The sequence below is a fragment of the Psittacula echo genome, assembly GCF_963264785.1.
Source record: "Psittacula echo genome assembly, chromosome: 1".
Lineage (NCBI taxonomy): Eukaryota > Metazoa > Chordata > Aves > Psittaciformes > Psittacidae > Psittacula > Psittacula echo.
In genome coordinates this window covers 20,074,859-20,099,566 of record NC_137735.1, presented here as the reverse complement: position 1 = coordinate 20,099,566, position 24,708 = coordinate 20,074,859, and the positions used below count along the sequence as shown (strand labels likewise).

The 24,708-nt window shown below is 37.1% G+C and overlaps 1 protein-coding gene across 1 annotated transcript in view; it reads right to left on the bottom strand.

The window, feature by feature from the left end:
- Nucleotides 1–8,240: 8,240 nt before the first annotated feature.
- The window catches only part of RBPJ (recombination signal binding protein for immunoglobulin kappa J region), a 59,989-nt gene continuing 43,521 nt past the window's right edge, over nucleotides 8,241–24,708 (bottom strand). The window contains exons 4-11 of the mRNA XM_080637795.1: nucleotides 22,352–22,517; nucleotides 20,980–21,154; nucleotides 19,386–19,523; nucleotides 19,058–19,170; nucleotides 16,734–16,874; nucleotides 15,546–15,701; nucleotides 14,694–14,797; nucleotides 8,241–13,892 (exon numbers count right to left, since the gene is read on the bottom strand). Of these exons, the coding sequence (XP_080493921.1) occupies nucleotides 13,577–13,892; nucleotides 14,694–14,797; nucleotides 15,546–15,701; nucleotides 16,734–16,874; nucleotides 19,058–19,170; nucleotides 19,386–19,523; nucleotides 20,980–21,154; nucleotides 22,352–22,517 (1,309 nt within the window). The 3' untranslated portion in view covers nucleotides 8,241–13,576. The remainder of the gene's footprint in view (nucleotides 13,893–14,693; nucleotides 14,798–15,545; nucleotides 15,702–16,733; nucleotides 16,875–19,057; nucleotides 19,171–19,385; nucleotides 19,524–20,979; nucleotides 21,155–22,351; nucleotides 22,518–24,708) is intronic.

Below are 24,708 nucleotides of genomic sequence, written 5' to 3'. Positions count from 1 at the left end.
ATTTGTCAAATATCTGTTAAAACCCACAGAGACTTTCTTTGCTACACACTGAAGCCAAGACTGACAAGCCTCCAATTACAGAGGCTGTGTAGAGAGGCAGAGAGCAAGCTGCAGGTGCACAGCTTTGTTCTGTATTGCTTGTGAGATTTGAAAGAGATTAATAAGGTGGATAGAGGAGCAAATATTTAGAAGGATGGTGACTGAAGAGAAAGGTGAATTTGATGCACTTGCAGCTGGAATGTGGCTCTACAAGGCCCAAATGTAGGGCTGGGATAAGAATAGAAGGGAAGGAAGGTGAAAGGGAAATGTTTTGGCCTTGTAGAGTCAGGAAAAAATTATAAGGAGGAGGAAAGGACAATGTGATCTGATCTGCGGAGAGAAAGAATCATTGGACTGTCAAGAATGCTCCCTTCATCTTGCTCCCTTCTGAGAAAAAAAGCAGCTGTGCCCTGTATGTGAAGGAGACACATGGGGGCAGACAAAATTTTGCCTAGGCAGCAAGATGGAAGGAAAGCCCAACTTCACTTTCTGTACAAAAGCACACAAGGGTGTGCTTTTAAGCAAGGGTGAAAGTGGAGATCTGAAAGGAAAAAACTATTCTGGAATGGATTTCTTTTCCACAGGCTTTGCACAGGGTTTTGCTGCTGAAGGGATTCTGACAGCAAGGCAGACCAGGCAAGTGGATCTGGGGTCTCAGCAGCATGCCCCAAGCCAAGAAGCCAGATGGAGAAGTGCTCTCAGGACCATGGGGTATCGGCAGCACACACTGTACTGCTAGCGAGCAGAACATTGCTCTTGTCTAGCTGATGGGTTATAAACATAACACTATTTTCCTCTGTCCCCAAAGCCTAATACCTCAGAACACTTTGCATTCACTGTGCATCCTACTGAGATCTCCAAGTCTTGTCCACCAGCCAACCCAGATCTCATCTCTGCCACCACTGGCATGGTAGGAGGTGTCCTATAAGGATCCTATGTTCCATCAGACTGAGCTAGAAGTGACAAAGGTCTCAGAAACCATAAACCCCAGTTGTGGTCAGTTAAGTAGGAAAACAAGTACCTATGTAAGCAAGGGATTATTTAAAAAAGAAACCAAAAAACCCCACAACCAACACCCTCCTTCCTCCCAAACTGTGGTGCTTGCATTTATTAGTTACCAGTAACTGAAACAAGATGCTACTTTTCACTAGCATCCTGTAAATGAACTTAAAGAGTGGTACTCTCTGCTAGGAGGAAACAGCTATTGCGTCTCCTGCCCCACCTCCAGCTCACTCTAGCTATAGGTCCTGTGTCTTCATTCTGCTGACTGACAGCAGCAGTCTGTTGTGTATCCCAGTGCTACCAGCTGGCTTTTCTAGACAATAATTTCCAAATCTATGTGTCTGCTTAGACTACAATGCCTTGTACATTCAATTATTCTCCTGACTCTTACCAAGAGCAACATGTTTCTAAATTAATATAAACTTACCAAAATGCAATTTTATAACTGATTCACGTTGCATCTGCTCTTCCTCCAAATTTAGTTTGACTAATGCTTTCTAATCTACCACTACATAAAACAAACTGAAGAACTTTGCTGTTATTTCCATGCGCCTGTGGACTCAAACGCAGCCATCTGTGCAACTTCAGGCTCTGCTTCCGAGCCAAGAATTGTTATTTACGTACATCTGTCCTTGGTCCTCTCTGGAGGAACATATTTGTACAAGTGCTTTTGAGTACATTTCTTGGTCTGTGAGACTCCCTCCACCTGTGCAATCAGTTATCTCAGATAGCAGTCGCGAGGGCTTTTGAAGAACGGACACTTAGGAACACCTGCTTTTCAGTTACACAATCCAGTAACTTTATATCCACTTTTCCTTGTTTTCTTTTTTATACTGCAAAATTTCACATCTGCCTTGCCTTCCCTTTACGTTGTTTCCTAGGTTTAATATGAACCGTTCTCTTTCACCCCCCCAACCGATCTCTTCATTCTGACATTCCCATTGTCCATATGAAGTGTGCCAGGTCTAATGCTCTCACATACAGGTCACCAACACGAATAGATCTTCTAGATTTCACTTTTTGCAATATATTTCAAGGACGGGACATACACATCTATTGTTAAAGAAGGTGGAGCAAGGTGAGAGTGGATTAAAGCTTTTGGCACCTGGTGAAACAGGAGCAGAATCTTCAGGCCACCGAATGAGCACATAGATTGTGTCTGTACTGAAGTAAGAGGAAATTAGTTTAAACTACAGACATTTAAATGTCTTTTGGCCTGGGTAAGTGGACCTGCAACAGAAATCTTCAGAAAGGGATAAATCTTGCAAGAAATGGTCTGAACAAAGGTGCAGAATACTTGAGGTACTGCTGATGACATGGAAACCCCTTATACTCCATTAGCTACTTCTGCTTCAAACCCAGCCTGGGGTCAGTCCCATCTAATCCTGTTTGTTCCCAAACAGCAGCTGTTACGAACAATTTTGGGCTTACATTTGCAGAATCTGTTGTCATCCGTGAGAGTTTATCTGGGTAAGGATGTCAGAATAAGCACAACTTCCCTTTTCTCTGGGTATATGAAATGAGATCATATATTTAAGTGTTTGTTCCTACTGGTCTTAAATACACCAGCTCAGAATCCTATACTCAGGTATATCCAGTGCGACTTCAGACCACAAACACTGATTTCTGGGGTGGCGTGGGGCTCAGAAAGCCACTGATGTAGTCTCCATGAGGCCCAAAGTGCAGGCATTTATTGTTTTATTTTATTTTAGTTCAGGTTATTTTTAGCAGATAGAACAGTTTTAGTGTTGTAGTAAGGTGCTGGAGGGTTTGTAGCAGTTACAAGGCAACAATTCTTCTTTCACCTTTCTAATGAATTGAAATTTTAGCTCTGCCTGTCAGCTGAGATTCCTGCATCATTCCATTCAAAAGCTCAGCTGATTCAGCTGACTGATTTAGATGGCTTGGCAAGTAGAAACCCAGCACATTGGCATATTTCTCATCAAACAGCCAGTGGGAGTTTTCTGGACAGCAGCTGCAGTTTAAATTCCAGTAGCCCCCAGTTTCCCTTGAACACAAATCCATTCTTATCCCTTCCATTTTTGTTTATGGTCTGCTGTGCCTAGACCCTTATCAAGCACCTAGAGTACTGAAGGTGACGGCTCAGTTAACATCATTTGGCTTTTCATTTGTGCTCACCAAATCATTCGTATTACTCTGTCTCAGGGACATAATTCACCCCTTGAAGAACTTTGCAGTTCAACTTCAGCTGAGAAGTTCAGTGAAGTGACAGTTCATCAGGAGCTTTCCTATAAAAGTATCTGCCCAAAGAACTTTTGATGGAGATGAGGCACTTAGAGTGAATCCTTTTTGGCAGGGAGAAAGCTGCTCTAATCCAAGACAGAATTTCTGATTTAACATGAGAAGGGAGCAGGTTTTAGTTCTTTCTGTTCTTGGTTCAGAAAAAGGATTTAAACCTCAGCTTGCCCTATTCCAGGTGAAACAAACCCACTGAAAGGTTACAGACTTTACAACCTCTCTGGGCAGGGGTTTTATCAATGCCTATAAACTATTCTTAACTGGAAAACCAGGAAAAACAGATTAGAAATATCTAGAGAAACTGTTACTGTACTTCAGTGGGATGTCCCAGCTTTGCATGCAAAGCAAGTATCTTGATCAGATTTTATTATTATTTTTTTTACCCTTTTCTACTTTTTAAAAAACTTGCTCTATGTGGCTCTGAAATACATCAGATTGATTAAGATTGCATAAATTCAAGATTATTTCAACTTGGACAGCACACACCCCCAAGCTTTCCTAGTAGGTATCGTGTATATGATTTGATATTTTGTACCTGAGCTCTTGGCTGTTTACCAATGACAATAAATGAATTGCTGGAGAACGACAGATTGTAACTCAGTTCTGCTCGAGCCCAACAGCTGATTGCACTGCTATTACCATTCATCTCTGATTTGATTTTTCCCATTTTACATTGTTAGGTTTTAGAATAAAATGATTCATAAGTCCTGGCCATCAAGGAGACACCTTAGCTGGTACTCAGCGGAAGGGTTTCATGTGTCATCATTCCTCCTTCTGAGTCAGCAGCACTGTTGGCCAGTGGAACAATCCCCTAACAGCATCTCCTCTTGGCCTATATGACAAGTAATACTCTGACTTTCATAATGGCTGCATACATTACATGATTCATAACTCCCATCAGCCCTGAAATTTCCAGCAGCCTTGCTTAAAAGCTGGCATTCGCCTTTGCTGCCAGCTCTCTCCATCTTACATAATAATTTGGCAGTACTTATGTTTTACTTAAGGTCTAAACTCCTTGTTTTCACCCTCATCTGGAACCTGGGCAAATGTCCTTTGCATCAGGATATTACTGCATTGGGACCGTGAATTTCCTGCATCAGAAGAATGACAAGTGTCCAATTTGCATTGAACATGCCATAGTGCTTTTGCAGAGAACACTTCACTAGCTGGCTAGCTAGTGAAAAAAACCCCATCATTTTTAAAAGAAAGAAACACTTCCATATATATGAAATTAACTGAAAACCAAGATAAACATCAATATTCTTAGTGTTCACTCTAATATGACCAGCTGCAAATAATTCACTTGTTATAACAGAATGAAAGTACAGGTAAGAGAAAGAGAAGTTAGATTGTAATATAATGTGAAACTGGTTGATGCTTTTTTCCCAGGTCCCAACAGATAAATAGCAAAACTTGCCCATATTTCACAACTGTGTCCTCAATGTAGCTGGAGGAACAAGCTGCAAACACAGGTTCACACATATTTTTTAAAAGCTATGACTGCATAATGTATTTAAATGTTCTCCTTGCTCTGAAGACAATCCCATGCAGGTGGTAAGCCCAGTTTATTGTTTCACCATCCTCATGTCCAGTGAGGGGATGTGGATTTTTTTGCTTCCTATTTTAACACATTTATATTGGTAGCTGATAGCTATTTTCTCCAAGTTTACCTGTCACATGACAGTAAGAAGTTGTGCAAAAGCAGAATTTTATCAAAATTTATCATTTAAATCTCTGATTTTTAAAGCAGTCCAGGATATAAAGACACCCAGATAATAAATTTTTAGGATGAAACACAATTGGCTCATGATAGCTCAAGAGCCAAAGTATCTGAAGGTAGAATATAAACCAACATGTAAAAAAAAAATCACATAACATTTTTTCTTTGACTAAATAGCATAAAATTAACTTGAATAATGAACCAGCAGGTAGAAAGTGCAGACGTATTTGAAAGCTTAAACACTCACTGATTGCATTTATACTCCCAAAATCAGAAAAAGTATTTTCCTTATCCACATTACTTGTAAATTAAATAAATAATAAACTTTTTTTTTCAGACCATTGTTCCACTTCTATGTCTATTGAATCTCCAAGGTAAAACCCTTTACCAGAAATTGATTTAGAAGTCTAAAACTTTCTGAATGTAAGGAACCGGGAAAATGACATAAACATCAGTCTTACAACTGAGGTCATCACACCAAGCACAGCCCAAAACCCTGACAGCTCCTTAAACCGTGGCATGCTGTAAAAGGCAGTATGGAGCAGCAAAAGTACTGTCAAAACAGATACACATGCCCACACAGAAGTTAATCCACATCAGGCCCTTCAGAAATTATTCAATTTCCTAAGAACTCTTCTGAAATTTGCACTAACTAATCAGTGATCTGCACAGCACTGCCACAAGGTGTTTTCATTTGGAAAAAAAAGAAACTAAACTCCTTCTTTAACTGGAATTTTGTGCTAGTTGCCTACTTTGTCAATAAAAGATTTTAAGTTTTTTGTGGTTTTTAATGGTTTTGCAAGATATTCTGCTTTGTATTGCTGCAGGCTACAAGACTGTGCCATCTTAGCAACTATACTTGATCACACCACTTAAATTGTCACACAAATCAGGCTCTACCACCAGTAAAATCTGATCAGGCTGAAGAAACAATGGGACTGCTGACTTTCTTCCCTCAAAATAAGAAAGTAGATGCTGTGGCAGAAATTGCATTGACTTCAAGAGGTAAATCTGCAGTTGCCTTGTCTATATGTCAAGGTGCTTGTTTCTTCAGGCTTGCAAAGAACTCCACAGAACTAAGTTAAACAGTGAGAGAAATTTAAAATTCTTGCTTTCAAAGGCAAAGCCCAGAAACACCTTTCATTAGGACCAAGATATGAACACATCTAAAGAATCAGGTATAGCATTTCTTAACCTAATGATTTCTTACATATTAAAATCTCTCACATTTTTTTGTAAATTCCCAAATGCGTTTTTTAAGGCAGTACATTACCATGAATCCTCTTTTTGCCCTTTGCCAATTTCCACAAAGCAGGATTGTTGGCAGTGAGAGAACTGAAACAGAATTAGAAGCACAGCTAATTGAAAACCAAAATAAACCAAAACAGAAAAAACTACAAGAATAGGAAAAAGACATAATTTAAGACATCACAGTAACAGATTACTGAGGACAAAAACAAAAGATGGAAGCTAACAGATAAACTGACGATTTGTGTCTGTGGTTTGTGTATCTCTATGGTGCTGCATGAGACATGCCTATGCAGGTAAAGAAATATTTAGAGTTCACACTGAACTAACAGTGCAACCACATGCACATACAGAAGTATCATGCAAAGTTATCCAGATGAAGACCAAAAACCCACGTTTGAAGTCACTGCTGTCATGTTTGCCATGTGTGATGAAGACAGCAGTGTGGATCTCAGGATTACATCCCATTTCACAGCACAGATATCTTGCTGGATTAAACAGATTACATAGAACTTATCAGAATTATCAAAATCAAGAAGATAGAACACACTGACTCACCCAAAAAAAAAGTCACTGGGCTTAAACCAGAATTAAACTCGCTCGGAGCTTTTAAGGACTACTTAAATGTTTGTGACCAGTTGGTTATTAGACAATTTCCAGGTAGAAAACACACTATGTATAGCTCGGTGCTTCTACCTTTTATATATTGGTATTCTTGAAGCAGAACTATGAAGGTTTTAATAATACGCTGATGATATGGTCTGTAATGCTGTGGTTTCTGTAATGAAATCCTTCCTTCTGTACAGGATGGCCAATGGAGAACAACTTACTATAAATATCTTAAAGTATGGGTATAGCAATGAACAAGTGAATGCAGCTGCTATTATTTATTTGTATGTCAAAGGCCTCAAAGCCAAGTCACTCAGGAGAAGCTGAAGTAGAAAGTAAGAGATGGGGGCAGGGCACAGAATTAGCTCAAATGGTATAAGGTCCCATCTTGCTTCAGAAACACGTCTGTGGGAATTTGCAGAGGTGGAAAAGGACAGATTTCCCAGTGAACAAATCAGGAAGTAGAACAAATGTATTTTAGTTAAAAGCAGAGATGATTTTAAGGTTTTAATGAACACAGGTGAGGGGGCAACACAACAAGAAATATAATTAAAAGGTGAGTAATAAGCAAAGAATTTCTACATTCAGATGAAGACTCACAGGCACCTTTGTATAGTTCCAAATTACATGTGCCATCTTCAGATGAAGACCCGCAGATCACTAAGGCCAGGTCTGTAGAAACTTCCATTCAACGTATCTACAAGCAGCCTAAAAAACAATGAACATTTCTTTCTCCCCCATCCCACAGCACAACAGTAGAAACAGCAGAGATGACAGCACTTAGTCTCACAAGTTAATAGTTCACCCTAGGTAACACCGACTCCTTTCTCCTAAATTATGCAGCAAAATTTACACATTCAGAGAAAAACCAGAAACTAATTAAAGATCTGGAAAAGTTCCCTTACATGAAAAGTAAGGGAACTGAGACAAGAATACAATGGCAATACAACATGGAAAAGGCAACAGCAAGCTTTTAACCATCATTTTCCTTACTTGAAGATGATGCACTATCTGAAAGCTGTCAAATTCAGACGGCTTTATCAGATCTTTTTCAGACAGCAGTTAGCTTGCAAGTTTGCTGAAGACTTCCTCAGCTTATTTATCTTTAGCATAAGTAATTAATGCTGATATTCAATACAAAAGTATTGATAAATACTTGAGAAAATAAGTAATATGGGCTAATTCTCAATGCTTTTGGCCTCACACTAAGAATGTGCTACTGGGTATCAGAACAAAATATCCTTTATGGACACACTAACTGAGCACATACAAGTGGTTTCTATCCTTCTCAGAATCACGCAACTCCAGTCTACACAAGGCACTGAGAAAGGTAAACTCTCTGTCAAAGTTCTGTAATTCTGCATGCTCCTGAAACAGCATATATTGCATGTAATCCTCCAAATGAATCCTCTCCTGTAGCCAAATAATTCCACACCATTCTCATTTTAATCCTCCACACTCTGGATTTTAACAGTATTTATTATCGAGACTGTTTACATAACTAATTGTCAAGGTTTAGATTAAGAGATTTTTTCTATCCATAGTTCTTCACTGAAGACCAGCACCACCCCATGCAGTTTCTTATGTACCAACACTAAAGTTTAGCAAATGACCGTTCTGTCTGCCAAAACCTCAGATCCAATTCCTATTCTGTTCCAGAAGAATCAAATTATCATTCCTGAAACAGACTGCAAGAGTCCTTGCAAAATAATTTTAAGATGCAATCTGCCCATACTGTCCCTGTTTCAAACAGCAGAAGCTCTATGAATGTCTTGTTTCTGGCTACTTTATATGTCCTAATAACAATGGCATTCACCTCTGTAGATGTCTCAATAAAAATCTGTAATATGCTTCTTTTAGTCAAATGATCTATGTTTTCCAAAGACATCTCTCTTGCTCTCGCCCCACTTTCTTAACAACCACTTCTGGCCCCTTCACAGTCTTATGGATAAACCAGTGATTTTTGGATTAAACAAAACTAGTACTGGTAGGTTTTTGCCATTCCATATTGTCTCCCTGCTGTGTCCACATCCCATCTCAGAAACTTTTTTCAAGTGACTGTGTCACCTGTGCTTGCAAACTAAAAGAGTGCATAATTTCAAGCTCCTTAGGGGCCTACTAGAGTATTCTGTCAAAGAAAGAAACAAACTAGCTTGCTAAATTTCTACTTCTAATTATTAGCCAACTGAAAGAAATAACAGACAGCCTGCAGCTAAGGAAAGAATGAAAACAAGTCAGATATACTAGTTACAATAATAAAGTAGCTAAAGTTAAACAAGTAACAGGTTTTTTTTTTTTTTCTTATTTAATAAATAACAAAAAAGTGAACCAATTATTGGTTTGGTTTTTGGTTATTTTGGGTCTTTTTTTTTGTTACATTATGGAAATAAACAGTTTCTTATCTAACTCCAGCAATAATACAAGCAATAACGAAACCAATTTAGATTTTTGGGTGGACATTCCATAGCCCATTTAAGTGGAGTCCAGTGTGCATAGCCTCACAACTAGTGATGACTTTTCCACTCCTGGCTTGATTTTCTTTCGTGGTGTTCTGGCTCCATAGATGGCCTCATTGTTTGTTCACACAAATAAGAAAATAAGAACCATATTCCTTGGTTAACATTGAAAAAATCCACAAAAATGTGGCAAGCTTCAGCACCTGATCAAATCATAACTACTTTTAAATCACTGTACAGATGTTCAATTACATTTGTCACATCAACAGTAACATGGCATTAAAAAAATGAAACCCAATAGTATATGCACATACACACACACAGAGTACACTTGACAAAAACACTTTTATGTGGTTTACATTTCACTTTTATTTAATCCTCAAAACTGCCCATATTGCAGGGTTTTTCTTGATGAAATATGGAACTGAGCAATTAATTCTACAAAATTATGGTAAAAACTTGCTCATTTTTCTACCTTATTGCTAAGAAACTTTACAGGTGCACAGTTTGTAAAAATAACCCTTTTAAGACTGAATGTATACACATGCTACAGGATTTAGAAAGAAGTCATTAGCATAGCACCTCCAGATGGGGCAAATGCAGTGCTGAACACAGCATGTTTACAAAGTTAGAACTGCTCATTTAATTTACAGCATCTAAAGGGAAGAAGTCGTTCAGTCCTAAAAGGGTTAAGTAGAAACCCTAATATACTTCTTTTTCTAACAAAGCTGCCACTCAGTCCCCACAGTACAGTGCTTGAAAACAAAGTCAAAAGTCTGGCACAGGAAAGTATACACATTTGTTCAGTACTCATAAACACAGCTGCTTTTGAAAGAAAGTAAATAATATGGTTAATAATTGAACAGCATCTTAGTTTCAAGATGGACACCTCAATGGAGTCATTCAATCAACAAGTGGGTAGCTTACTTCCAATAGATAATTTGCTTCACTTGGCATTAAAATTTTGTATATGGGGAATTCTCTGATTTATGTGTTGAGTTCATGTCTTTTCAGGTAACCATTCTGATCTTACAAGTCTGTGCAATGAAAAGAAGTACAGAATACCACTATTAACACAGTCATGGGATGCCCTCAGGCAAATAATTAGGAAAAACATCAGCAGCAGTTTATTAAAGACTATGCTAGTGTTGAATTCTGAAATGCAGTTCCAAACAAAAGAAAGTAAGAAAAAGGCATTGCTAAATTTGAGCACTTAATATGCTTTTTATGCTTTTTCTTCCTATAGTTGGAACTATAACAACATTCTGAACACAGACTCAATTTCTATGTATACAGAATTAACAGCAGACTTAACACAGCTAGACTTGAACAGTTATAATAGTTTCATACTGAAACATTCTAAATGTAGTTTTATCAAAATCTCCAGATATTGTTAATAGCATGAAAATTGATTAACAGCTCACAAGGCCAATAAATGTAACAATATCACCCCACAGGAAAAAGTTCAGGAAGATAATATATCTGAACTACCAGACATCTTAACAACAGTAAGGACCTGGAAGACCATTTCTGTACTACTGAATAACTACTGGCAACAACGGAGCCACAAGCCCAAGGGTAAAATGGGGTTTAAAATGATCTTGTAAGCAGAACTTTAATAGTCTCTTTTTTTCACCCACTTGGCTGTAGTGTGTAGAACACCAAATATTAGGCTAAGTCATTAGGTTCTTTACAAGTCAAGGAATATTGCATCTACTGGGCAAAATTACTGTAAGTACAGAAACTGAATATAAAAAGTATTGCATTTATATGTAAAAATTTTAAAATAATGAGTATAAAAGCACGTGTCAAGTTCTGAAAAGCTATTTTAAATAGTCTTTGAAGGTTAAAAGGCTTGTTATGGTTTGTCTACCATGTGTATATTGTGGTTTCTTCTTGAATACCCTCTGAATCTGATATATATTTATCGCTTATTTCAATTCTCAGTCTAACTGGTGATGAAAATCTGTGGCTCTTGAATTAAGCCATACTGTAAGATACTTATGTGCTTCTAACAAAAACACTGTGAAATGATTCCTGCCACAACACAATTAAAACAAAGTTTTATAGCACTCACAAAGGTAAACAGATTTGCAAGTAAATGCCAGTAAACAGTTTAAAACAGAGATAAGGCCACAATGAATTCTGCCCTTGGTCACTGAAACGGAGATGAGGTGAGGCAGTATTCACTAGTGCTAAGAACCAGCATTGCGACTATGTCATGGGAAGAAATTTTGTCAGACAGAATAGCAAATATGAAGGCCTGTGGTAGAATATAAGCACATTGTCCAACGACAGTGGCACCAATTTTACTATTAGCTAAATATGCTTTATAATCAATTTCTTCTTTTAACCACATTGTTTCACACATACAACAGAGCACTAAAGCAAACAACTAGAATGGAGCACAGAGTACACAAATATGGTGCAGAGACAATGCTTTAAAATGGTGGTGGGTGTTGAAACTGGAATAAGTGGTCAGAAATAAAAACCCTATGAGAATGGTCAACCGATAAACTTGTAAGCAACACACTGTAGGAAGCCACAGGTTCACATTTACACAGCAGTTGTGACTCTTGCTTCAGGGTATGGAAAAGGCTGAACACAGCACAAAATTTGTATTTTGGCTTTTAAAAAGGAAGATCACACTATCAGAACTTGTCCTATGAGTCTATGCCTAGTTCTGTGACTACAAATGAACTACTGGGGTATATTTTCAAAAACAAATGAGGCAGGCAGGTCTACAAGGAGGGACAAAAACATGGCGAAGTCAAAATGAAAAACAAATGCAACAACCAACAAAGTCAAAGTGCAAATGAGCCTTGAATTTATGATGGAGAGAAGACTTGAATGCTGCACAAGCTGTTGGCAAGGAAAGAGAAACCCACAGGAAAGAAGGATGGAAGGAGTTAACATCTTCATAGTGCTTTTATGGTTTTCTATTTGCCCATTTCTAAGTAATAAAATTTACTTCTAGTTATTATGGTATGATCACTTCACAATGAAAGCACGTTCTCAATACAAGCGTTACACCAAAGTCTGGCCTAATTTACTGAACAGTATGAAGGAAAACATGCCTGTTGTGATTCTCAAATGATGAAGGGCATCACCTACCGATCCCATTTGTAGCACGTATTTCTCATGGTACTTTAGTTACATGCCAACAAGACAGACTACATGCTGCCAAATGAAGTTATTGGGAACATTCCACTTTTGAAATAAAACATTTAACTTACACTTAATACAAATTATGTACAAGATTAGAAAAACCTGAACAGATCCTGAAACATTTTCAGATGTACTATGACTCAGCAAGGAAGAGGGGGAGTAACCCAGCAACAACCCTTCAAAAACACCAACGTATGCCTGTGACATAAACAATCATTAATACGACTGCTTGAGATGCCACTTTTAAAAAAACTCACGTAATGTTAGAACCTCATGAATTATCACTATAAATACATATTTAAAAAAGAAAAACAGAAATAACTATTAACAATGACTGAAAACAGAGCACTAAAGTTAACATACATTGCATGTATTGCAGGCAAGGCAGAGGCATTTTTTAAAGCTTTTGCACAGACTTCATATATCTTAAAAAAAATATGCTGGCCTTTACAAGGTTCTACTTGCTGAAATAAAAACAATTTCAGTTCATAAAAAGTCACAAGACTTCAGTTTAAAAAAAGGAACAGTTCCAGCCACAGACCAAAAATATATATATATTTTTAAAACTGGAAGAGTATGGTAATTAGATTATACAAGCATGGTCAGGCTTGGAACCTGAATATACTTCAGAGCAAAAGCTCAGAGGAAAAAAAAATATAAACTATTTGGTAACAAAAGTGTACTATATGTTGTGATACAAAAAAGGTATGGTGAAAATGTACCTTTTATACTAAAGCTTATACAAGTTCCTTGGTCCATAAAAACTATGTTGTGTTCATGTTTTCTAGTTTTCTCAACATGTATCCCAGCCACATTTTTTGTTTCTTGCCCATTAAAAAAAAAACAGCTGAAAAATAGATTTTCAATAAAGTTCTTATGTTTCCGGTGTTGGTGGTGGTGGTTGTTTTTTTTCTTTATTGTGGCTTCTATATTTAAGATCAGCACTTGCAGGTAACAAGGTTCAAATAATATCACCTAAAATGGAAAGGTGTTTTCCCATGAAACCACAAAAATTGTTCAGTTCTCTTGAATGTAGCACTCAAAAGTCAGTTAAAGTCCAGACAAACAACAGTAGTTAGGAAACTACAGTTGCTGTAGATGATGTGACATTGGTTGGATTTGTGCTGACATTTGTATAACTTCCCTCGCTGTTTGTATTTGTTTCACTGGAGGCCATGAGGCTTGAGCTGGCTCTGAGGATTGCTCCAGCAGCACTGCAGTGTGGTCGTGGCCCTGGTTCCGGTGTGTACGTAAAGGTAAGGCTGGTGGAGTAAATTATGCCATCGTTACGGACCAAAGTTACTGGAACCTGGACTGGCTGACGGACCCACCTCCAGCCCTCTCGAAATGCAGAAATATCTGGAACAACACACAGCATACTCTCTGCACACCTGGAAAACAAGAGAGTCAACTGAGCACAATAAAACTTAAGCTTAGAGAAAAGAACAGATCAGAATAGTTCTGTTGGATGGGTCTTACAACAGATCTAGTTCAGCTGCCTGACCACTTCAGAGCTGACCAAAAGTTATAGCATATTATTAAGTGTTTTTCAAATGCCTCAAATGCTGACAGGCTTGGGGAACCAATCACCTCTCTAGGAAGCCTGTTCCAGTGTTTCACTGACTTCTCAGTAATGTTCCCTAAAGTCCAGTCTAAATCCCAACTGACACAGGTTTGAACTGTTCCCATGCATTCTGGCACATGATACCAGGGAGAAGAGCTCAGCACCTCCTTCTCCACCTTGCCTCCTCAGGAAGCTATAGAGAGCAAGGAGGTCACCCCTCAGCCTTCTTTTCACCAAACTAGACAAGCCCAGAGTCCTTATCTGCTCCTCACAGGACATTCCCTCCAGCCTACATCCTACCAGCTTTGTTGCCCTCCTTTGGACACATTTAATTACCTCCATATCCTTCTTAAACTGTGGGGCCAAGAACTGCACACAGTGCTCAAGGTGAGGCAGCATCAATGCTAAATACAGTGGAATAATCACCTCTTCTGACCAGCTGGATGCAGTTTGCCCTCTTGGCTGCAAGGGCGCATGCTGACTCATATTGAGCCTGCTGTCAACCAGTACTCCCAGATCCCTCTCTGCAGGGCACAAAGTATACGCTTCAGTGTGTACATGTGAATGTATGTTCTTCAAAGCATCCAGTAAAACGCAGTTACCATAAAAGTAGTAGAAAATAATGTACCTGTACATGGTTTCTGCTTCCACATCCCCAAACCAGACACGTAAATTTGGAGTGAAGTTCTGTCCTGTAAGTTCCAACATTGCTACATCTCCACCACCATTCAACTGGAAAGGAATTGAATAGGAAAAAGAAGAAAATCCACGTAAAAAAGTATTAATAAAAATATACACTCCCCTCTGAGGAAGAAAACCAAAACAAGAAAAAATTCTTCACATGCATATTAAGAGCTGTAAACAGTGCCGTTTCTATCAGCTGGATAAAACTGAAAGAAATACCTACACAACTGAACTGTAAAAGAAGTAACACATCTAAAAGATACTGCCAATTAATGTGATATCCTGAAAGAGCTTACAAGTTTTGATAGTGGCTACTCAGAACAGGAGTAAATAACGCTTTGAAAGCAAAGAACAAAGAATCTTTCGGAGAACGTGTTAGGAGAGCTTCAAGTTTTTCCACAGCAGAATGCTGATTTTCTTAACAAGGTATCTGTCTGGCTCTTTCTGATCTATAGTTGGTTGGTTTAAGGGCCAAAATCAACTTCTAAATAATCAAACAAAAGTAGAAGCCCTAAGGATATTACTATCAAAGTACTTTAAGAAATAAAATACTTAATGTATAGAACAATATTAATATTATTCCTATGATGGACAGGCTCATGTATTCTGAAATGTAGGTAAGAAAACTTGTTGCAACATAAAGTAAATTTCCTATTTATAAAGCAAGTAAGAACGCTTTCCTACAGTATTCCACAATGGTATCATGAAGGTTAAATCTGCATGACAAAAATAATCTCACATAAGAGAGTTTATTAAAAAAACAAACAAACAAACAAAAAAACCCCAACCAACTTACCTGAAGACTTTCTACAACAGGCACAGGTGTCACAGGAGCATGGACCGGTCCCATCCCCTCATAAAACGTGTATTCTGCTTTATCTGTGCTAATGATTGTCCAAGAAGCTCCGTCATTAATCATTTCTTTATTTGGTTCTTTTGGGCATGGAGTGGCCTTAGAAAGAAAGAAAAGTTTTCAATCTGAGCTGTAGACTCATTTGCCAAGTCACAGAGCTAAAAAACAACTCAGCCAGTAACAATGTTTATTCCAAAAACATGTATCCTTATATATTTCTTGTAACAAAATGACCTAAAGAAACAGTCACATACATTTCAGAAAAAGTAGTAGAAAACTAAAGCTTGTGAGAACACTGTAACCCTCACCTGTGATACTGTCATGTTTCCAACCTTCTGTTTATTATTGGGTTTTATTTCAGTTCAGCTTTCAAAGTTTTAACATTATTCAACAGCCAATAACCAACAAACTATATCAACTACAAGCAGCTATTTAAAATAGATCTTGCTTTAATAATGCAAAGTGACTAAAACACCTACAGACTCCAAGTCTAATAAGTTTCCATTGCTGTGATCTACATACGGGCAAGATTTTGTTTTTCTTCTTAGAGAGCTCTTCACCATCCACAAAATGATAGAAAAAACAAGCTTATAGAATCATAGATCCATATTTCAGTGTTTGTGCAGACATGGGAGAGAAGCTGAACTGACAACCTTGCAAATTAGTCAAACGTTCATTGTCTCCCTGTAAATAGTACTAAATTAGCATACATGTGTACATGGAAAATACACTGACAACTATTTTTTATAGCAACAAACACCTTTCTGGCTAATTCCATCATCTAGCAACCAGTAAGAAAATTGTGTATAGGTTAAACACAGGTACAGGAAAAAAAAAATGGGACTCAAATATTCTAATTTTAATACCTAAATTCTGTTTTCTTCCATTAAGCTTTAAGGATATCTACATATGTAACCATAACCTTCACTCTTCAAAATGTCAGATAAACTTCGACTCCCGTGAATTTACCAGTTTAGATGAAAAGAAGATCAAAGCTGCATTCTCATGTGACTCTTCATTTTGCTATGATCATGTAAAAAAAAAGCACTGAAAACAGCTTGCAAGAGAAATGTGTAACAAGGATAGGAACTACAGATCTTTCCAAGCTCAATCCCATTTTAAACAACTCACTTGAAATTGGATTATTCTCTCCTGGGAAAGGCACAGATACATTCTCTCAGTGTCTTTAAGGTAAAATGCACATTTATGGAGCTGCGATACTGGATCATCTGCATCCAATAACGCTGTTTGTTTATCTACTTTTCGAATTATCTGTGAAGGAAAATTGCACATATATATATTTAGGTCAATTTCTGTACTTCATTACGTTGGAGATTACATATGTACTGTTAGTAAAAGGTATTTTTCTTAATTTTCCATGCCTCCTGTTTTAATACCAACATTAGATTCATAACTCTCAATGCTTTTGAAGTAAGAACACAAAATTGAAGTGACACTCAGTACTACATCTTCAGTGTGCTGCATGCATACACATTTTATCTTTTTTTTGAGTAAGAGTAGGGAAAAAACTTGCTTCAGCAAAATCTACTTTTGTTCCATTTCATGGTACAAACAAGCAGTAGGTCAAATATTAACAGACTTCTACAGAATCTTCAATCATTGATAGCATCCACAACATTCTGTGGCAGACTGGTTGCTGAATAAGAATAGCTGAAAATAAATATTTACTTTGTAGGTATTGAGATGTCCTTAAGTACAGTTTGGCAAACATAACCATCATAGCGTATCTTAACAATAGGTGGTCATTAAATATTACTTAAAGACAACTGCAAAGAACAACTGTTCCTCACATCCAACAGCTCAGTGAAAAAGTAGCTGCTGACTTAATTCAGAGCTGTTACACTGATTTATTTTTAAAAATTAAAAAAGTTATTCCCTTACAGACAGTGGAAATCTGCAGCTTGGAATTTAAAATCAACTTCTAGAAAAAAGTTTAATACTTCGTTTTATGCAACATCAGCAGAAGCAGCAGCCAAAGTGCTTGAAGATTTCTAAGCCAACAATCAGAAAGCCAATCAGGTCCTCTGGAATTTCTAATGATAATAAATGGCATTATTAGCAATATAAGTTTCAAGGTTAACTTGTTTCTTCAAAGTTCTTTGCATTAACCTATAAAATGTCTGCAAGTTACCTTTTAATCACATTACCTTCAATCAATCTTGTAAAGCAGCATGACAAATGTTCTCAATAGCAAACAAAACAGGAATCTTTAGCCTGTTTTAATCTATTTCTACCTAAAAATAAGGTTTCTGGAATCATAAATGATGGCATCTCCTTTCAGCAATAAGAAAATATTATCATGAAGCCCACAGATGAAGTGAGATCCTCTTAGTGTCATGTGCATTGAACCAGATCAACAGTAACAAGGTCTGGATTTTTCTGTCAAATAACGTGATTAATAAAACAACTAATCAAGTGATCATTTTATACTACTTACTCTGAGCAGTTTCACTCTTCTTTTTTAGCTAAGTTTGATATTAGGAGAGAATTTCGTATACAGTCCTAGTAAAATAAGTCTGGAAAGGGGAACAAAAACCTGCCTGCAGGGAAGGTTGGTTTTATATTGGCACATTCTAAAAATTGTTTCTAGTTAAAAGTGGAATTAGCAAAGCCTTGTACGAAGTTCATAATGGGCTGCAAACCACAGTTTCACAGAGGACTGCATATGAAGTATTGTTTATTATCAGTCACATAAAATTCTACTTCGGTTGACATTAAGTGCATAAAACAGGAGATAAAAAATAAATCTGTAATTATACTTAAATTTATTTATAAAAACCATTACAGCAATAATTTGTTTGGTTCACAGACCATAACTGGTTATAATCAATTTTGTGTCTGTGACAAAAACAAGGGCTGAAATTGTCTCTTTCTAAAAAAAGTAATTACAAAGGCATTTTCAATGTTTCATATTTAAAACAGGCAGTATTAATAAATGTCCAAAATGCTTTTGCAAGCTGATATTGATATCATTATGTATCCTTAGAAGTACACAGAAGTGGTTTCAGATTCAAGCTGGAAGAGCATTTTTAAAGCTGTGCTGAACTCAACAAATGGAATAGTGCTGCTGGCTGCAGAGACTTTACTCAGCTATTTGATATCAATATTTAAACTATTTTGCTACACTGAGGCCTACATTACTGTTTTAAAATAGACATATTTTTAAGGACAGTTTGCAAATTAACCTAGCTTGGCAGGTTTGAATTCTGAGAAGTTCCCTACACTTATGTTACAAGCTGTTCTTTGCTTACAGAATTAATCTGCAGATACAAACATACACTTTCATTAAATTGAATGCTATTTTCCATATAAAACATATATTACTAAAAGAAGAAATAAAGCCAGATATTGTAAACAACACAAATCCAACTATGCAATTACACACACTATGCAATCTACAGATTAGTTACAGCACTGGAGAAATTAAACTGTACCAGTCTTGGGAGTGCCATGCCAGTGACTGAGCATACAAGTTTGACAGTCTGCCCGTAATGTATGTAGCCATCTCTCACTGTGAATTCTTCTCCTTCTGATTCATCATCATCCACTGCATGAAACAGGAATTTTCACGTTATTTGTTTTATCCACTGTTTACCCCAATAGGAGGAACATTTAACACCCCACTATTACATCAAATATACAATCAGTAACAAAACAAATCCACATATGAGCAACTAATATGCAGGAAAAAAAAATCCAAAACTTTTTTTGTGGGGATGGAGGGAGGGAGGTGAAAACATATATTGTTTCATTTTTACTTACAGAGGTGAATGTAAAACGCTCCCCATTGCTGTGAACTGGCATGGAAATTACCACCTTCTACATGCAAATATCTGGTGCTAACTGTTTGGGATCGAAGTCTATTAAATAGTGCCACTTTTGTCCCTGACGCAATACATACTGCAAGGAACACATACAGACTTGAGATTATAAAATTACTTCATTATTACATAGAAAAGTAACAAAACCTCACAAATACAGTAAAATAAACTGATGAAATTAAGAAATACTTCTCAACCATTGGTAAATTTAGAAAGTATTTATATTCGTGACAGATCAAAACTAATCACAAAATGACAAGTGGGGAACATACAGTGGGCTGTTCTCCAAAGGCATGCTAGTTCACAGAATTTTGCCACTTAGCCAAACAGGCCACTGCTTGCCAGCTGAAAACTCCTGTTCTTAGTTCTCCAACAACTGATTATTTGAGCTTAAGCATTAACTTGCCCTTGTGAAGTACTCCAACTTTCAGTGATCATTCAGAGTATATATGAAGTATAAAGAAATTATTCATAGAAATCACAATAAATTGAAAGGAAGACAGACATAACTATGTAAAATTGTAACCATGCAACTTGACATTTTCTCTTATCTGAACTTACTTGTCATTCAAGACAAGAGAGAAATGCTAAATCCGCTCCCCTGAAAAAATCTGCAACTAGCATTTCGCTATGAAACAGGCATGTTTCTTCTACTTGGTTAGTATCTACTATCAAAGAATGCTTGGTTCATATTCACCGTCCATCAAAACTATCTGTCTGAACACAAAGTCAACAGTGCATACTCTGAACCCACGGGCGTGAACTCCACAGCAATAGATTGCCTTTAGTCATGTGGCAAGCTAGCGCCCTGAGATCCACATTCCATAGATGAAATGGGTTCCAGCCCAACACAAATGGAAGAGCCTTTTAAAGCACTAGTGAAGAGAGAGAGAAAACCAAACAAACAATAAAAAAAAAAAAGGTATCTCTTGAGGTGCTCCAGTGGTATGGAGGCAAAAACTCTGAGGGAAAGGCAAAAATGCTCCCAGTTATACATTAGCACCAGAGATACCTTTACTTGAAAAAACACAGTAAGCAAATAAATCTGGGTGAAAAATCACCAGATTTTCTCTTGACCAATTACATAAAAGGAACCATGCAAAACATATTAAAAATAAAAACAACATGCAAATTTGCGTGAGATAGTAAGAAGGTAGCTGTGATATGATGAAGTGCAGTTTGGCTAATGTGATGCTATTCATCTATTACAATCTGAAAGCTATCTCTTTGAAGCTGATCAGACCATCCTAAGCACCACATCAGGCAGCTTAAGAGATCTAACAGCTTAGAAAGCTAAGGTAGAGCATTCTTTATGCATTTGTCAACAAGGATTCACTCCTAAGAATAGTTTTTTTGGTGGACCTTTTATATTTACTAAATAATTAACTGTGACCACATAAAACTCAATGTAGTCTGAAATACATCAGAAAAACAGAAATTGAAAACTGTATTTACTTTGTAGTCATAAGAACACCTAAGAAAAAATCAGCAGGAGGCAAAATGAATTGCTACATAAAGAAGTGTAAAATACTTACAGTCTGCATTTTTCAGTGACTGTTTCTTTTTAGAAGGTTTGGAGATGACTTTGATCCGTTTACTGAGGAACACACCGATGTCGTCACTATTGCCATAAAACATTTTTACTGATAACATGAAGTGCTTTCTCTTGTCTGAGTCTGATATGTATAATGTTTTGGCAGTGCAATAATTCTGTAGGTGAAAACATACTGTTGGTTTTTCAAGTCAACCCAGTTTAAGAAACTACATATATTTAATTATGAACAAAATTGGAAAACTGATGCAATAGTTTCTAAACTAGATCAGAAACTGGTTTTTCCATCTCTTCGATATGGGTATCTTTTATGACTACTGTTTAGCATTGTGAAGTTTAGCACCTGACTTTAGTGCCTTTTCCTAAAGACCCTTATCAGAACTAGAAACCAGATGATTAGATACTATAGCTATGTCAAATCCATCTCTGATTAAGAGCATTACTAAAAATTACATTTGAGTAGAGCTATAGTAGAGCTATACAGGCAGTGCACTGGACATGCACAAGAGGCTGCCTGTGCCGAAGAAGTGTTCAGCCAATTTTTTCTTGAAAGGCTGGGAGATGACTGGGGTTTGAAATGTGAAATGTGGCTAGGTGCTATATGCTAGCTGACAACAGGAGCTTCAAAAAAAACCCAAAAAACAAAACAAAACCACCAAACAAACAAAAACCTCAACAAAAAAAAAAAAATCTCAAAAAGAACTTTTATTCTTTTCCCTGTTCAGCAACATATGAAGCATTTCTAAGTAGACTGGGCTGGAAATACTAGATAGCTATAAAATACTGCTTAACAAAACAACCAGCTGAAATGAGCATTGACATGTTGCCAGTTCTGTTCCAACTGTTTAAGTCATCACAAATATCGTAAAATTTTTTTATAGCAATTTTTATCACTGAAAAAAAACCCAAAACCAACCTTACTAAATTTATTAAGACGTCATTTGAATTGTATTTTTATGCAAAGCGACTTAAAGACCTATTCTGGCAGCAGATGGTGTTCAAATACTTCTTTGTTAAGATTATCCATTCACGTAAGCCAGAGAAAAGGACACAGAGTTTGGGCTAAAGACCTTACTTCAGTTAATCACTGATGCCTACCAAATAATCGAACAGTTTACTGACTCTGAATCAACAACCTACAAGTTAAAGGTTAGTACCCTGCTATGATCCCATGAACCAAATCCACCTAATCAATTGTCCTACATATTTTTGACAGATTTTTTAAAACCACTTACGTAGTAGCTGCTACTGTGTAAAAAGTAATCAAAAATAAGCAAAAGTATTCCTTGAAATATGCACCATATAGCTACAATATCTTTTGCAGTAATCCGAGTGGTTTATTACATTTCTTCTACCTTTCCTTCCAAGTTCAGCTGTTGCATTTCTTGGTCACTGTTTCCTATTCCAATGAAGGCGCAAGGTTGTGACTCTTGCTCAGTGCAACCATCCCGTTCCATTTGCTCTTTTTTTTTCTTCCATCCGCTGCCCATAAGATACACACATGGAGGAGGACAAAAGAACCTGAAAATGAACAGCATGTTATAAGATTACACACAGCTTTCAAGAAAATTCTTGAGACCAACACTGTTGTGTACCCAAAGCTTTCTCAGCCCAGTTACTCTCTGCATTTGAGTTTATACATACATGCCCTTCATTTGCCTGAAGATTCTCTAAAACACAAATCAAAAAAAAAGAAAAAGCAAAGAAAATCAGCATGAGATGCAGTTACTGAGTATCTTTCCAGTTCAATATATGCAATGTAACATTCTGCATTTCTATAAAACAATATCTGCCCTTAGAAAGAAGAAATTCTCAAAGAAAGTAAAAAGTTGAAAGTGATGACAGTGTTTTGCTTTTATAGGTGCATAACATGATTCACACAGAACAATTCCACAAACTAATTTAATGGACAACTGCTGACTACAATTCCTAAACACTTGGTGTTTCATCATTAGCAAGGAGGGAGTCTATTTCAACAAAGCATAAATCTCTTTGCAGTCTTTAAATGGAATACATGTTACATCTTCATAGAATCATGGAACAGTCTGGGTAGGAAGGGATCTTCAAAGGCCATCTAGTCCAACCCCCCTGCAATGAACAGGGATATCTTCAACTAGATCAGGTTGCTCAGAACCATGTCCAGCCTGGCCTTGAGTATCTCCAGGGATGAGGCATCCACCAGCTCCCTGGGCAACCTGTGTCAGAGTTTCACCACCCTCACTGTAAAAAACTTCTTCCTCACATCCAGCCTGAATCTCCCCTCTTTTAGTTTAAAACCATTACCCCTCAAATCCTATCATGATCACATCCCTGCGGCAGCACCTCCCTGCGGCAGCAACAGCCCACTGTGGAGCCTTTCACCAAGGCACAGGTGACCAGCTCTTCCAATTACTCTACAGTAATGAGTTGTTTTAACTTTCATTGCTGTAAGAATAAAGTTCTGAAATTTTAAAATGGCCATGAATACAAGGAATAAGCAGTAATACATGCTATGAAACAGCACACATGGTATATCCCTGTTTTGCTTGCTATTATGCCTTTTGTATCTCATCTTTCGCTACCTGACCTCTGCTGTTTCAGCTTTCCTCATGAAGATGCTGAATGATTGAACAGTATATTTAAGTACAACATGACTTTCTGTTATGTGCCAACTAAATCCTCCCCTTCCTACTACAATTTTTTGATCTCAAAACCAAGAATGAATTTCCTACTTTTCAACTGCATTTATTTCAAACAGAGATGACATGACCTAATTTTCCCCAATGCTTCTCTGAAGGAAAAATGGTCTTAAGAGCACTGGTGAGGGAGACAGTGCAACAACAATGGTCAAGAAGAAAAAATTCATATTAAAGTACAAGGTGCATGTTACTTTCTAAAGGACCAATCTAATCTATATGCCCTATATCACCCCGAAACTAGATGTAAATACCATAATTGTCACCTGGTTGCTGCAACTTTCAGCACATTTTAGGAGAAAACTGAAACAAAGCAAGAAATAACTGCTTTAGTATCAGACTGAGAAAATGTCTACTGCGGACAACTGTGATCGCATTTGAAAAAATACACAGATATACACAGATACATATATGTGCAGGTGGGAAGGAAGCAAGAGTGTAAGAAGGAATCACATTTTTATTAGATTGGTAAGGGGTCAAGCAAGGGCAGCAATCATGCCCAAGTGCTGCTTAGGAGGCCTACTCTACTTTGCCATCCCAGATAGGAGAAACATGATGGTGGTCATCTGTGAACAATACTTTTCAAATGGGGGTTATGAACTAACTCCCAACTATTTGGGAAGTTTCAAGTAAAAGATCTTTTGGAAACAAACTCATATTGCCAGAAAAAGCACACCATATAGCTAGTCAGCTTGTGAACTCCAATGACAATGCAAGACCCTTTCAGTTTTAATAGAGGTATCCCACTAATTCTCTTCTCAACAGGTATAAGCTACTTCCAGTAAGAAATTATAAACAGACTAAAAATTAATATCAACCTTCATTAATAAAGCAAAACTTTGCAAAAAAGGATTCATACCCCTTGTCTTCTAAGTAGGTATAACATCATAAAGCCAACATCACATTTACCTTTCTTCCTCATGTACTCTTTTGTACTTTTCTTACTGTTAGAACATAAGGAAACAAAAAAAACCAAAAACAACAACAAAAAAAAAAAAAAAAAAAAAAAAAAACACACAAAAAACCTCAAACTTTTT